Source organism: Epinephelus lanceolatus, chromosome 17 (assembly GCF_041903045.1).
Source record: "Epinephelus lanceolatus isolate andai-2023 chromosome 17, ASM4190304v1, whole genome shotgun sequence".
NCBI classification, from domain to species: Eukaryota; Metazoa; Chordata; class Actinopteri; order Perciformes; family Serranidae; genus Epinephelus; species Epinephelus lanceolatus.
This window is the reverse complement of record NC_135750.1, coordinates 2,258,404-2,274,277: the sequence shown is the minus strand read 5'-3', so window position 1 is coordinate 2,274,277 and position 15,874 is coordinate 2,258,404. Positions and strand designations below refer to the sequence as shown.

At 44.6% G+C, this 15,874-nt stretch overlaps 1 protein-coding gene across 1 annotated transcript in view; it reads right to left on the bottom strand.

Annotated features, from left to right (window-relative positions):
• Positions 1-15,874, bottom strand: part of LOC144458377 (uncharacterized) — a 107,674-nt gene that overhangs the window by 4,545 nt on the left and 87,255 nt on the right. Inside the window, exons 3-4 of the mRNA XM_078160790.1 lie at positions 8,404-8,540; positions 3,261-3,385 (exon numbers count right to left, since the gene is read on the bottom strand). Coding sequence (XP_078016916.1) covers positions 3,261-3,385; positions 8,404-8,540 — 262 coding nt within the window. The remainder of the gene's footprint in view (positions 1-3,260; positions 3,386-8,403; positions 8,541-15,874) is intronic.

The following is a 15,874-nucleotide window of genomic DNA, read 5'->3' as shown; positions in this document are numbered from 1 at the left end:
CCATTACTCTTTTGTTGCTTTTAACACATCTGAATGTGATTAATGGGTGTGGGATGGACTTAAGGAAAAACATAAGCACGGAGATGAATGTGTGGCTCACTTAGAAATGGGAAAAAAATAAGATTAAGGGTTTTATTCCAACATGTAATATCCTTTTTTTGTATATCCACTTAGCAGCACATGCTGGCACACATTCACCTGTCTATACATCAGCTTGGCAGATGATTCACGCAAATTATTTCTTGAGTGAAGGTTTTTAAGATGAGTCATAACGTTAGAAGTAATCCATAATGTGCCTTCCACTCACACCTTTTGTTAAACATTCGCGTTTTCGAAGGGAAGCCTTCAAATGAGTTATTACTCTTCCAGCACTGAATGTGAAAATACATTTAGCACTCGGAGAGGGTTGACTTTAAATGCAGTTGTCGAACTTTTCCGTCGGTTTCAACTTTCAAATGAGAAGAGCAAACTTCAGTGGATATGCACCTGACGTATTTTCAGGAAAGACAGGGTGACAATTGATTGTCTCTTTGAAACCACAGGGATGCTGCTGCCACATTTAAAGTTCATGCTTTCCTCACTTTTAAAAAATGAATCTTGCACCCTAAAATCCACTTGAGATGGACTGAGGGAGCCGATATCACCTCCTGATTCAGAACAAATTCACACTGAGTGACACATTTAACGGTAAAATATTACTCCAGCCTTATTCTTAATGTTCAGCCTTTGTTCAGAGTGTTTTAAAAAGCCTCGATTCGACTTCATGATCGTTTTAAAGGCTGAAGTTTGTGGTGCTGTTGAACGTTTGCATGTCTGAAGCTTGGTGTTGTACAGCAGTGACTACGCGCTCTCATCCCACCTTGTCAAATATCACAGCTGCTCAGTGGACATTCATGTTTACATATGACACAAATATCCTCCTGTGTCTGTTGTTGATGTTTAGGACGCCGTGTTAATTAACACCTGCTACATGCATTGTGGCTTTTCAACCTGGTCTCATTTCGAAGTCGTCAAAAAAAAAACAGCAATCGCAATAATTAACGCAAATTCAACGAAAGTCTGCAATATTTGCGGGGGCTTGCAATTTTTCAAAAGTCCCGTGATTTTTTCTGTGTTTTTCCAGAAGTTGTTGTGCATGCGACATCATTTGAAACGTCATCAGACGCGTCATCAAATGCGCTAATGGCACTGCAGTATGGAGAAACGCTCTTGCACTGTTTAAATCCAGACACTACGTGTTGAATGTATTAAAATGTTATGTTTACAGAAGGTGTAGCTGACATGTTGTTTTACAGTCACATTGTGTGGTTTGAGAGCTGCAGTATTCACTCAGCAACATTATTGGAATGTTTTGAAACTAATTAAATTAAACTAAAGAAGAGAACTATAAAAAACATTTGCAGCTAATTTTGTAATATTCAGTATGATTATTATAGCAAGTGATTACATGACTTATTTTTTGGGAGGTAGTAACTGAAAACAAAAATCAATTTTTTTTCTCCTTTTGTCATTAGCCGCAATTTCCCGCAAAAAAAAAATCACAAAAAAATGGCACAATTTTTATGTGATTTTTGACAAAATTGGACGCAAATTCATGTTTTTTTGTCGCGAGATCCTGCAGGGACTGAAAAATGTCTATTCACAGTGTTGTACCGATGCTGTGCTTTTATTTTGAAAGAGACTGTATGCCTCGTCACATGTCCACGTTTGGTCATGGACTTTCCACGTCCACATATGACGTCCAAGGTACCCTGGGTGTGTTGGTTGTTGACGTTCTGGGACGCCGTGTCAACTTCAGCCTGTTACATGCATTGTGTGTTTTCAAAATACACTTCTGTTTTCACAGGAAATGTACAGTTTGCATACAGTCTCTTTCAAAATAAAAGCACTACGACAGTACAACACCGCCAATTTATGTTTTTTCCTTCAACAACAAACTCACATGGTTGGGTTTAGGATAACAGAACAGGGTTTGGCTTTACAATCTTACAGGAAGTGAAAGTTGGTGGTTGTTGGATCCATCCACCTCCCCTCCCACCTGCTCCACTCGGACCTCCGCTGCCTTTACTTTCACTGTTGTCCCGCCACATTTCCCCCATGATGCCACCAGGCGCTGTTAAACAATAATGGCGACTGGCTTTGCGTCTAACCTGACCTTAACTATCTGAGATTTCTAACACCGTTTATCATGCCGACATGAAAGGACGGCCTTTTTTGACCAAGTGGCATTTTTCGACACCTTCAGAGGGAGACCAGGTTGGTCAGCTGTCGGTCAATGTTGGGCTGTCACTGATCGTCAGTCGTCCGAGTCTTTGCTGTGTGTCCCCACAGGGTTTGACTTTGTTGGCCCTTGTTGGCAACCTTCGTCCCAAGTCAAGACTGATGAGGCCCAAGTCCTAAACTTTGAGTTTCCAGTCCCAAACAAGTCATAATGCTCTTCACCAAAAGTGACAATCAAGTAATGCTACATTACATTTACAAAAAACATCACTGCTTTTTAAAAGCTGGCGTTTTGTTGGAAGTTGTTCACTCTTTAATGTTCGACCTGCACATTTCTCATACAGTCATTCTTATTTTTATGGAACGTAGTTTTTGGACATGAACATTTAAATGTTGATTCAGCAAAAACAGGAACTAAATTGACTTGATTTGTGACTTGAGTCTGAACCGAGTCCAGGTGACGTGTGTCCACACCTCTGGTATTCGTCCCATCCTCTCCTGTCTCTGACTGACTGCAGACCAGCTGCATGTCTTTGTGCAGCACTTCACACTTCAGCAGAGCGGCTTATATAATTTTGGGTGGTGTGACTCGACTAATACGATACGCTTCCTTTATTCTCCAACTCTATATTAACTCAAAGGTCACCGCTGTCAGGACGGTTTGCACGTGGTCAGCAGCAGGAATCTGTGCGACAAAGTTCACCAACATTGAACTCTGCTGAAATGGTTTCCAGTCTGAGGGTGTACTGGTGTGACCGAGCCCCTGGAGCACTTCCTCACTGAGCGTATAATTGCCTGGCGCATGTTCACTTGTTGTGTGTCACGTCCTCCCCTCACCGTCCCCTCCGATCCCTGTGCGGTTTATATCTTACAGGCTGCAAAGATCAGAGCTTTGTGCTGTCGATGTTTCAGCAGCACTGCAGCACTCTGCTTAATTCCTGAGTATGAAGAGTGATATCTTCATCACCAAAACCAAACACACACTCATCAAGTATTAAAGCAGACGAGCTCGTGCCTTTCATGCAGATCAGAGTTCTTACTTGTTCCCAGCGTGGAGCCGCTCGTGTGGACGTCGCTCCAGTCCTGCACAAAGTCTGGTCCCGTCTGGTTCGCTGGCTCGACCGCTACTGTGGTGGACCGGAACATGGGACCAGAACCTGGAGCGCTGAGGAGAGGACAGGACAGGACAGGAGAGGAGAGAGTTAAAACATGAGGACCAGATGTAAGGAAAGAGGGGAGGAAGACAAAAAAGAAGTGAGGATGAAAGGACACAAATAAAAAGGAAGGAACAAGGCAAAAGATGATAATGAGAAGAGGAGAAAAGGAGACAAGTGATGAAAATGAGAGGAGAGTAAAAAAGAAAAAGGATGGAAAGGAAGGAGATGAGGGGATGAACAGCAACAAATGAAAAAGGGAGGAGGGGAGGTAAGCAACAGAAAGAAATAAAAAGGAGAAGAGGAGAGGAGGGCAACGGGAAAGTGAGGACGAAAGGAACCCAGAAAAGACAGGAGGAGGAGGAGGACAAGGATGATGAGGAGAGGAGGACATAAGGAAACAAGTGAGGATGTAAGGAAGGTCAAGGAGAAAAGGATGAGAAAAAAGGAAGGAGAGGACGAGCAGGAACAAATGGACAAGGAAAGGAATAAAGAGGAAAGGAGGAAGGGAATAGGAGATGACAAAAGAAATTAAAAGAAGGAAAAAAGAAGAAAGGAGACAGATGGAGGGAAAAGAAGAGAGGAAAGGATGAGAGGAATGGAATGAAGGAGGGCAGAAGAGGAGGAGATGAGAAGATGAAAGGAAGCAAATGAAAAGGAAGGGAGGAGGAAAAAGATGAAGATTAGAGGAGGAAAGAAGGAGACAAGTGATGAAAATGAGAGGAGAGTAAAGGAGAAAAGGATTAAAGAGGAAAGGAGACAAATGAAGAGGAGAAGACAGGATGAGAGGAATGGAATGAAGAAGGGGAGAAAAGGAGGAGATAAGAGGATGAAAGGAAACAAAAAAAGGAGGAGGAGAGTAAAGGAAAGGAAGGAGGAGAGGAGAAGAGTAAATGAGAGGAAAGGATGAATAGTGGAGTGAGAGACAAACGAAAAGGGGAATAGAGGAGAGGATTAAAAGTAAAGGAAAAAAGAGGAGAGGAAAAGGAAGAGTGAAATGGAACGAAGGATGAGATAAGAGGACATGAAGGAAACAAATGAAAAAGGGAGAAAGGGGAGGAAGGAATAAATGAAGGATGGAATGAGGAAAGAGGGGAGGAGGAAGGTGAATGACAGAAAATCATAAAAGGTAAGGAAGGAGAGCAGAGGATGAACAGGAGAAGATAAAAAAGGAGGAGAGAATGGAGGAATGAAAGGTAAGAAGGGAGGAAAAGGGGAAAGGAGACGACAAAAGGAGGGGAGTACAGGAGTGAATTTAAAGTAAAGGAGACGAGGAAAAGGAGAGGATGAGAGGGATGGAATAAAGGAGGGGAAAAGAGGAGGTGAAAGGAAACAAATGAAAAGGGGAGAAAGGAAAGAAAAGCACAAAGAGGAGAGGATGAACAGTGGAGTGAGAGATGACAAAAGAAAAGTAGAGGAGAGGAAAGTAAGACGAGGAGAGGAGAGGAGGAGACAGGCGATGAGGAGGGCGAGAGGAGCTGAAATCCAGCTGAAAATCAATTAGCTCATGCCTCTCGTCTCCTCCTTTGTGCCAGGAGCCAAACTGCATTGTTGCAGATCTGAAAATGGCAGTGACAGCCGATACTGATACACGACTGTCTGTGTGTGTGTGTGTGTGTGTGTGTGTGTGCGGCGAGTGGGTTCAGCCGCACGACGTGATTGGTCAGAAACACTTTAGAGCTGATTATCCCCATTAAGCACAGCGAGATGAATTTTATTGGTTGCTGTGCCAACGCTGGTTGTAACCAGGGAGCGAGCGATCTCTCTTCTCCTCCTGTGTTTATTTTTACTCATGTGATAAAAACATGTCACTACATGAGGAGTTTTAAATACGCGCAGGCCTCAACGGTCAACATTTAAATTCCAACTCTGATGCGCAGGATTTACACGCCGTGGCAGTTTGATGGTGTCTGCAGGGACTATTTTCTGGCGGAGAACTACGTTCTCTCTTTGCGTGGGCGTCCTCAGGTTTTGACTCGCAGCTCCGAGCTTCAAATTTTGCATTCATGTGCTATCGTATATATTTTGAGAAAACAAATTCTCAGTTCTGGTGTCGAGCCAGATGAACTCTCCTCATATCGAGTTTCCAGAGAGAAGCAGCCAAATCCACATCATCTGTTCGCAGACCTCCGTGTTTGTTTATCGTTTGTCTTACAGGTTTTTGCTTTTAAGACAAACAGCATGTGAGGGCGCCTCTGTTTGGCAGCACACTTAAAAAAAACTCCCAGATGTTGGAGCTTCCCACCGACACATGAACACACACACATGAACGCACACACACGTGCAGAGAGATGGAGGTTCGTCAGAAACATTAACACACAGCTGTTAAACATAAACACAGCAGGAACAGACTATAATTCACTGCATTTAAACGACAGCGACACAAACGACTTAAAATTCATAAACCCTCCGAACAAAAGGTGTTCTGACATTTTGGCACAGCTGTAAAGAGAAAAATGTGGCTGGGTTCCATTTAGCTGCCTCAGTTTCAGGGTCCTGGGGCCCCGATGATGCATGAAACTCTGTGTAGATTAAAACTGTGTACGCACAACGACAGAAAATATACATATGCATTAAGCTGCACAGACGCCTGGTTCTGTTTTATAAATCTCGGTCTGGTGTTAATTTCGTTGACATAAACTATGACAAAAATTCATGACGAAAACAAGACGGCTAAAAATAGATCCTGATGAGTAGAACTAAGATGACATCTATGTTTCATTTTCATTGACGAGACGAAAATGTTAGCGGCGGACTATCGGACCTTGAAAGCTGTGAACGGCTGTGCTTGTTATTATCTTCTAGCTGGGTTTGTTAGTTGCAGCGGTGGCTGTTAGCACTTAGCTCCATTGTTAGCTGCTGAACGGCAGCGGAGCAAGCAGCCACCGGCCACCGGACTTCTTATCTGTTGACTGCACCCAAATCAAGTCTCGGGAAGGTTTGTGGGTTGATGGTGTTTGACAGGCAGGTAGGAGGCTCAGTTATCTGTGAGTGTAGCTGTGCTGTAAGTAAACAGTCTGAACTCAGATCAGTTTCCTCTGACAGACACACACATCTTTAATTTGAAGGACTACATTGATTGTAAGGAGCAAAAAATTTATTTGAAACAAGCCATCTACAGTTTAGGGGAAACTCGTATCCAAAGCACCCATTTTCATTCATATATCTTGAGGTGAGGGTTCAAGGGACCCCTGCTCAGGTGTTGTAGCCTAACTTTGGGGTGTTATTTAGACCCTTCCTGACAAGCTATGCCAGCACGGTTGGGACCAATAGAAGCTTTAGGTTGTCTAGTTTGTCTTCTAGCTTAACCTCTCTAACTCCGCCAGAACGCCGACGTCCTCGCCCCCCTCCCTCCTCTGTTAAATGGTATCTCCCAGGCGCACTATGTCATCAAACCATGTGATGTTTGGTATTGCCGGATTCAGGAAGCTCTCGACTTTTCAAAAATAATTTTTCTGTTATTTATTATGTATTTCGCACCAGAGCAGCCTAAACACACAAAGTCCAAAATCGTGATGAGTGGTGACAAGTCATGTCATGCTGTTTTTTTGACGGGAAAAGTTAAAGGATTACTCGTGATCTTATGTGGAGCTGTTAGCGGGGACTTAGCTGGTTTATAAAAGGTAAGAGTCTCACTCCTACCACTATTTTTGGCTGAGATATACCGTCTAGAAAGTGGGATCATAACTTTCACGTTTCATATGGCTTTATTTGGTGATATTTTATGGTGTTTCTGTGTCATAAACAACATCAGCTATCATAATCACACCTGATTTCAATAAGGTACAATGTTTGAAGCTGGCTGAGTGTTGTTTGATCACTGATAGTACTGTTTTGAAGCAGAGTGACCGACTTGTCATTTGGAGCTCCGCCTGGATCTTTTCATGGTAAAAACACTGTAGAATGGTCATACTTTGAGCAGTCTTCTTCAAATTTGAAACAAGTGTTCATTGATAGTGTGTCTACAGCCCCACAGTGTCATTTACCTGCTCAGATGAAGCCACAGACAGTTATTCATCCTGAAACACATTTTTTATTTTATTTTAGGCAAAAGCTACAATTTTTTTTACTGACTTCAGAGGCCCATTACTCTGTCTCTGTATCACCTAGAGTGTTTCTGACACTTTCACACGAAACTTCAGGGAGTTTTCTTTCTGGCAAGACTTCATGCATGCATGTAGTCAGAGCGGTTCAGAAGCTACAGTCATTTTAATTTGGGTATGTCATTTTAGGCGTTTTTACTACAAAATGGGGGTGGAGTACAGCACCAATATAAGCTTTGGTCCAGTTTCACAAGACACCACTATCTTCAGGCTAGCTTAAACAATTAGTGTACAACAGCCTCTTAAAGACAGTTATATTAGCCTCGAATTAGTTTTGATCGGGAGGGCCACCAGGAGGCCAGCAGTCGTAGCTGGACAGCATGTCCACCCCTTAAATGTATAAACATGCTTAAACATTTATTTGCATTTTGATAGCTGTGCTCGCTCAACACAGTCACGGACTCTTAATGAGGTAAGACGTGCAAGGTATTGTAGGTGCGTTGGTTGTTGACCTTCTGGCATGCCGAATTGACTTTTTTTCCCTTCAACACACACAGGTGGTTGGGTTGAAGGGTGAGATGCAGTTTCAACTGATTGTGTGTTATTGCTAAGTTCTCCAGCAGAGCGGCGGTCATTAGTCACGGCCGTACCACTAATTCATCACGTGTCTGCGAATCATTGTGGCAGTAAAATCATAAACATCATTATTATTTACCATCAGGAGGATGATCAGTGATTCATTAACAGATTTATAAAGTGCTTCGCAATTCAGGATATGATTAAAAAAAATAATGTGGGAACTATTTTCTGTCGACCAAACTACACCTGTCGTGCGGACTGTCCCTTTAAATTCTGTCACTTCTGTAGAGTATGTTTATCATATTCAACATCTTATCAACAGGAATGGACAGAAACTACTTTAAGTTAATTACTTTTTTAATTCTTACTTTAACATCGACACAGTGCACACGTCACATGTCACTCACCACTCCCCCGTCCTCCTCTCGCCATGCTTATGGAGCCTCCTCAGCGCCCTCTCCTCTCTCTTCTCCTCCCTGCGTCTCCTCTGCCTCCTGCAGGCCAGCGCTCTGTAGAACTCCCTCTGTTTCAGCTCCTTCAGGCGCTGCAGAAAAAAAAGCACATGGATTATGATTATTACAGTTATTTTTCTGAATGCTTAGAACACCAACAGAGATTCTTAAAGCGCCGTCTCTGAAACTATCAACACTTGTAGCCTGTGTGTTCATGCCAGCCCTAATGCACGCTCTCTGCTTTACACAACACTTTGCTTTCAGCACTATAAACAGGCCACAGGAAGATATTTGGTTTGGTTTGGACATTTGGAGACTGTATACAAACTGTACATGTCATTTAATTTTGTTGTTGTCCTGCTGAGTTTCCCCCGATGCTGCCGGACGCCGTTAAACAATAAAAACACCCAGCTGTGTATCATGCTGACATGAAAGGGCGGCTTTTTCCATCTGTGTCTGACGCCGGGAATTACTGACCAAGCGCTGGTTTTGACGGCTTTGGAGTGAGACCACTTTGGAATCATCACCCCGACCAGTGAGGTTAGGTTTACAAAAAGAATCATGGTTGAGGGTCGTCACATTTGTACTTATGCCGGGCTCACACTACACGTTCCGACAGTCGCTATGTCACATTAGGTGATTGTGGAGTCATAAAATCGTGTCGTGACTTGGCCGGCAGACATGACAGACTACACGTTGGTCCACGACCAATCATCCTGGTCGTCTTTCACGATGTGTGTGATGTCATCAGATTATTCTTGTCCTATTTTTATTATTATAATTATTATTATTATTATTTCAGTCACTGTGTCTGTTCATGTCGCAGCTGAACTGTTCTAGTAGCGTAAAGTGTCACCAGATGGGCGGAGCTGCATTTGAAGTACCGTACGCAAATTATGCAAGTCACTGAATCCTCCACAACCAGTTCCTGCAAATGTTTCACAATAAAAGCCTCTTTAGAAGATGACAATGGGATTCTCAGCTGAAGTTATAATGGGCTTTTAATTTGAAACAGATGCAGGAAGTGTTGAGTTTGAAATGACGGCGTGATACATTAAATTTAACGGGACAAAAGGCCCAGACACTATCTGTGAGTTTGATTCCTTTATATCCTCCATTATGAAGAAAGAACATTCTTTGCTAGCTTGATGCTAATGGCAGTACTCAGCAGGTTGATAAAGTGCCTCTGCTGTTTCCTTTTTACTCTGTGTGCTAACGTCCCTACAGGAAATATCTAAAAGGCTGGGCTGCTGTTGTCCTACAGTTTCCATGGCAGCAGATCACTCTGTGTTCCTATTGGTCAAAGTCACAGCTGCGAGGGGAGAAGAAAATCAAACATGCTAGACTTTCTGTTGGAACATAGCATCAGCTGTTGTCTACTATGACACACTACACGAGAAAAAATGAAGGATTATTGTGTACGACACTCGTTGTCGGTCACGATCTGAGCCGACACCGTACGACACTGTGTCAGGCTGTAATCGGACTGATATTGTGTAGTCTGAACCCGACATTACAGTAAAGTGGGGACATGAGGTTATGTGCATAACTTAAAATATCTCAACACTGAAATTTGGTTTGACACAAAACACAAACAGCGATCACCTGGGTCAAAGTCCTGTGTTTGTTTGAACCTCTCAAGACCTTGACCGCCTCCCTATGTGGACTCTGTCTTCATACTACACCACCTGACTTCCTGTTTCGCTCATGTCATATATAACTGAATAAATGAGAAAGGGAGGAAGGAGGAAGGCAGGACGGCCTGCGTTACGTAGGTCATGTGATCACAGCCTCCTGGCTCAGGGTTACGGGGTTATACTGATTATAGTGCGTTACTTTTCATACGTTTGAGAACAAAGAGTGAATGAAAACAGCCTGATTTATCACAAACCTCATCATCTGTCTCTCATCAGTTCATCCAGAAACTTACATGTATTGTATGAAACATTTTAAGAAGTCAAGTTTTGGCTGTGACGGTCGCTCAGTGTTGATTTAACTCTGCTGATGTTTCAGGTTTGTGTTGTGTTGGCTTTCAGTGTGTTGTGAGGATGTCTTGTTATTTTCCCTGTCCACCCCTCACAGTGTACCAACACCTTCTAAGAAACTCTCAAGCTCCACTGAAAGCTTCTCTTCATGTGTCTCCCTGCCTGTCTCTCTTTGTCTCTCTGTGTTTGTAGCTGTCTGTCTGTCCGTCTGTCTGTCTCTCTGTGTTTTATCTCTCCGTCTATTTTGGTCTGTTTATCTATTTGTCGGTTTCTCTGCTCGCCTTGCTGTCTGTCTGTCTGTCGTCATCTGTCTGTCTATGATATGAACCCACCACTATATTATTATTATTATTATTCGTGACACACACACACACACACACACACACACAGTATCAGTATCTCTGGCTTGCAGACAGAGCTCAGTAAGTGAATTAAGCTGGTCTGGACTGTACTAAAGCTGACACTGGCTGACTTAGTAAGCACACACAAAGACGTCACACACACACACACACACACACACACGGAGTAGATAAAGAATTGCAGAGGCGGACAGACACACTCGCACACATGCACAAACATTAAACGCTGTGTGATCAACATATTTTAAAAAGAAAATCACCTCTTAATCCTTCCTGTCAAAATCAAACTCGAATCAATAAAACTAACGTCACTCTTTCAACTACGAGCACCACTGTCTTCATGATCGTTAAGACACTATCTGTTAAACTACAGGCTGTTTTTGCCAAACTCTTCACACTAACAGAAAAACCAAACAGACTAAAACATTTTACATCTTCTGTGAAACTCTTCAAACTCTTTTGGAAATTGTTTTTTGGCATCAGTGCAGTGCACACACACATTATCATTGGAATATGCACACAAAGCACCAACTACTCACTGATGGTATAAATGAACTAGAAATCCGTGTACTTCTGTACTTCATCAACCAACGGCTGATTAGCTTTGCCTTACACCCGCCTACACCGGAATTGCCGTTCCCTGAATTGTCGACTCTGAACAAACCTGACCAAATATCCACACGTTTCTTCGGTGTAGTAGCCTGAGCCATGAATGACTACATTATGAATCTGCATCACAGTACTATGCACCGTTAAGCTGCTTTCTGTATTTCTGGTACTTCTTCGTTACATGTAACACACGTGCCGTACCTATGGCAATGCCATCACATGGTCTGGATATTCCCGCCCATTTCTATTACAAAAGAACGACGAATGTCCCCAGACTCCCATTCCAAAGTAAGGGAGGCTGGTCACGTGAGACGACGGATGCACAAGTTTTGGGTGGGAGGGGTGGTGGATGGGTCCAACAACCACTGCCTTTCACCCGGGAGGCTGGTGTTCACTTCCTGTAAGACTGTGAAGCTAAACCCTGTTCTTTGTTTTCCTACACCCAACCACGTCTGTTTGAGGTGTTGTACAGCGGTAGTGCTTTTATTTTGAAAGAGACTGTATGCAAACTGTACATTTCCTGTGAAAACAGAAGTGTATTTTGAAAACAGACAATGCATGTAACAGGCTGAAGTTGACACGGCGTCCCAGAACGTCAACAACCAACACACCCAGGGTACCTTGGACGTCATATGTGGACGTGGAAAGTCCATGACCAAACGTGGACATGTGACGAGGTCGCAGTGAGGATGAATTGCTCAAATTCGGAAGCCCCATTAATCTGAAAAATGTCCTGTTGGACCAAAAGCCCATTTCTCAGAGCCTGTTATCCCAAAAACAAGCGCTTATTGCTCTGAAGTCTAATTTTTCTGAAAAAAACCCCCCACACTCTGCAGTTCGACAACCCAAATGCAAGAAAACTGTTTAACGTTTAGTTTTGTTTGTACGTTTCTGTAAACCACAGGTATGCTACATTCGTACCGTATCTTGTAGTCGCTGTGATTAACACATGGTTATGTGTAGGCACAGAAAACATTTGGTTATGGCTCGGAAAAGATCATAATTTGGCTTAAAACACCCACATTTGAAAAAGCAGGCACAGGGCGGTGACAAAAAAAACGCTGATTAAAAACATGCTGCGAAGGGTCGGTAAAAAAACATGATGGAACAAACAATGCCAACATTTCCTCCGGTGACTGGGTCTCAAACCACAATAATAACTTTACTCTGAAGAATAGAAATGTGGTTTTCTACAAAACCTGTTTTTCACTGAACAGACGAAGCCAGACTTCTTACATGTTCATTTTTGTCTAAACACCAGCAGCCATGTAAGAAGTTTACAACAATAAAATAGTCAAACATAATGCTGATGGTGATTCAGCTGAAAAATATAAGTTTTCATCATATTGGACAAATAAATAGATTAATGTAAAATGTATTTAATTGCGGTTGTGGAAGCTGATGTGTTCAATTAGCCAAACACAAACCAAAACCATGTCTAATAATTGATCTGAGGAAATATCAAACATAATGTCAGGTTGTAGTGACGCATGACCTTTTGTGAAGGTCTTTAAATGTCATTCTACATGTTCCTCTGATGTTTAACGGCGACACGGCCTCTGGGAATAATTAATTTACCACATGACGCAGTGGCCGAGCTGATAACATGAATACACGACAGTCTGAAAGTGTAGTTATGGAGTATCAATGTGGAAGTTATTTCTTTCCTGTATCCCAACATTGAGCTCAAAGACACACATCAGACACATGCATGCAGCATAACCCTGCACACAGAGATGTAAGACAGAGAATAATCACTAAAAATCTCTGGCTGGGGTTATAAAGTAAACCTCACAGTCTCAATTTAAAGTCCTCAAACTAAACAATATTTATAGTTTGGCAGCTCATCCTCTCCATCCCATACAGCTACAGCAAACACACAGTGTAAATGTATTCTCTTGAATATTAGATTCTATATTGTGTCTTCAGCAGCACTGACTTATTATTTTGTTTGTTCAGATTCTGCATATTTCAAATGTGAAATATCAGCAAGTGTGTGGACAGATTATGAGAGAGTGGCCTCCTGAACACAAAAAGACCCTCCCTCCTACGTAGCAAATAAAAACTGCTTTACTAATTATAATGTTGTAGCATTTGTGCAGAATCTACTGTGCAGCTGATTTGTGTTGGAATAATTACACAGATATATGATGAAAAATTAATTCAGGATCAGACTTGAGATCTGCAGATGCTCGAAATTAAAGGATTATTGTCGTTAGAAGCGGCACAGTGGTGCAGTGGTTAGCATTGTCACCTCACAGCAAGTGGGTTACTGGTTTGTACCCCAGGGTGGGGGAGCCCTTGTGTGTGGAGTCTGCATGTTCTCCCCGTGTCAGCGTGGGTTTCCTCCAGGTGCTCTGACATGTTCTCCCTGTGTCAGCGTGGGGTTCCTCCAGGTGCTCCGACATGTTCTCCCTGTGTCAGCGTGGGGTTCCTCCAGGTGCTCTGACATGTTCTCCCTTTGTCAGCGTGGGTTTCCTCCAGGTGCTCTGACATGTTCTCTCCGTGTCAGCGTGGGTTTCCTCCAGGTGCTCTGACATGTTCTCTCCGTGTCAGCGTGGGTTTCCTCCAGGTGCTCTGACATGTTCTCCCTGTGTCAGTGTGGGTTTCCTCCAGGTGCTCCGACATGTTCTCCCCGTGTCAGCGTGGGTTTCCTCCAGGTGCTCTGACATGTTCTCCCTGTGTCAGCATGGGTTTCCTCCAGGAGCTCTGACATGTTCTCCCTGTGTCAGCGTGGGTTTCCTCCAGGTGCTCCCACATGTTCTCCCTGTGTCAGTGTGGGTTTCCTCCAGGTGCTCTGACATGTTCTCCCTGTGTCAGCGTGGGTTTCCTCCAGGTGCTCTGACATGTTCTCCCTGTGTCAGCGTGGGTTTCCTCCAGGTGCTCTGACATGTTCTCCCCGTGTCAGCGTGGGTTTCCTCCAGGTGCTCTGACATGTTCTCCCTTTGTCAGCGTGGGTTTCCTCCAGGTGCTCTGACATGTTCTCCCTGTGTCAGCGTGGGTTTCCTCCAGGTGCTCTGACATGTTCTCCCTGTGTCAGCGTGGGTTTCCTCCAGGTGCTCCCACATGTTCTCCCTGTGTCAGTGTGGGTTTCCTCCAGGTGCTCTGACATGTTCTCCCTGTGTCAGCGTGGGTTTCCTCCAGGTGCTCTGACATGTTCTCCCTGTGTCAGCGTGGGTTTCCTCCAGGTGCTCCCACATGTTCTCCCTGTGTCAGTGTGGGTTTCCTCCAGGTGCTCTGACATGTTCTCCCTGTGTCAGCGTGGGTTTCCTCCAGGTGCTCTGACATGTTCTCCCTGTGTCAGCGTGGTTTCCTCCAGGTGCTCTGACATGTTCTCCCCGTGTCAGCGTGGGTTTCCTCCAGGTGCTCTGACATGTTCTCCCCGTGTCAGCGTGGGTTTCTTCCAGGTGCTCTGACATGTTCTCCCCGTGTCAGCGTGGGTTTCCTCCAGGTGCTCTGACATGTTCTCCCCGTGTCAGCGTGGGTTTCCTCCAGGTGCTCTGACATGTTCTCCCTTTGTCAGCGTGGGTTTCCTCCAGGTGCTCTGACATGTTCTCCCTGTGTCAGCGTGGGTTTCCTCCAGGTGCTCTGACATGTTCTCCCTGTGTCAGCGTGGGTTTCCTCCAGGTGCTCCCACATGTTCTCCCTGTGTCAGTGTGGGTTTCCTCCAGGTGCTCTGACATGTTCTCCCTGTGTCAGCGTGGGTTTCCTCCAGGTGCTCTGACATGTTCTCCCCGTGTCAGCGTGGGTTTCCTCCAGGTGCTCTGACATGTTCTCCCCGTGTCAGCGTGGGTTTCCTCCAGGTGCTCTGACATGTTCTCCCCGTGTCAGCGTGGGTTTCCTCCAGGTGCTCTGACATGTTCTCCCCGTGTCAGCGTGGGTTTCTTCCAGGTGCTCTGACATGTTCTCCCCGTGTCAGCGTGGGTTTCCTCCAGGTGCTCTGACATGTTCTCCCCGTGTCAGCGTGGGTTTCCTCCAGGTGCTCTGACATGTTCTCCCCGTGTCAGTGTGGGTTTCCTCCAGGTGCTCCCACATGTTCTCCCTGTGTCAGTGTGGGTTTCCTCCAGGTGCTCTGACATGTTCTCCCTGTGTCAGCGTGGGTTTCCTCCAGGTGCTCTGACATGTTCTCCCTGTGTCAGCGTGGGTTTCCTCCAGGTGCTCTGACATGTTCTCCCCGTGTCAGCGTGGGTTTCCTCCAGGTGCTCTGACATGTTCTCCCTGTGTCAGCGTGGGTTTCCTCCAGGTGCTCCGACATGTTCTCCCTGTGTCAGCGTGGGTTTCCTCCAGGTGCTCCCACATGTTCTCCCTGTGTCAGTGTGGGTTTCCTCCAGGTGCTCTGACATGTTCTCCCTGTGTCAGCGTGGGTTTCCTCCAGGTGCTCTGACATGTTCTCCCTGTGTCAGCGTGGGTTTCCTCCAGGTGCTCTGACATGTTCTCCCCGTGTCAGCGTGGGTTTCCTCCAGGTGCTCTGAC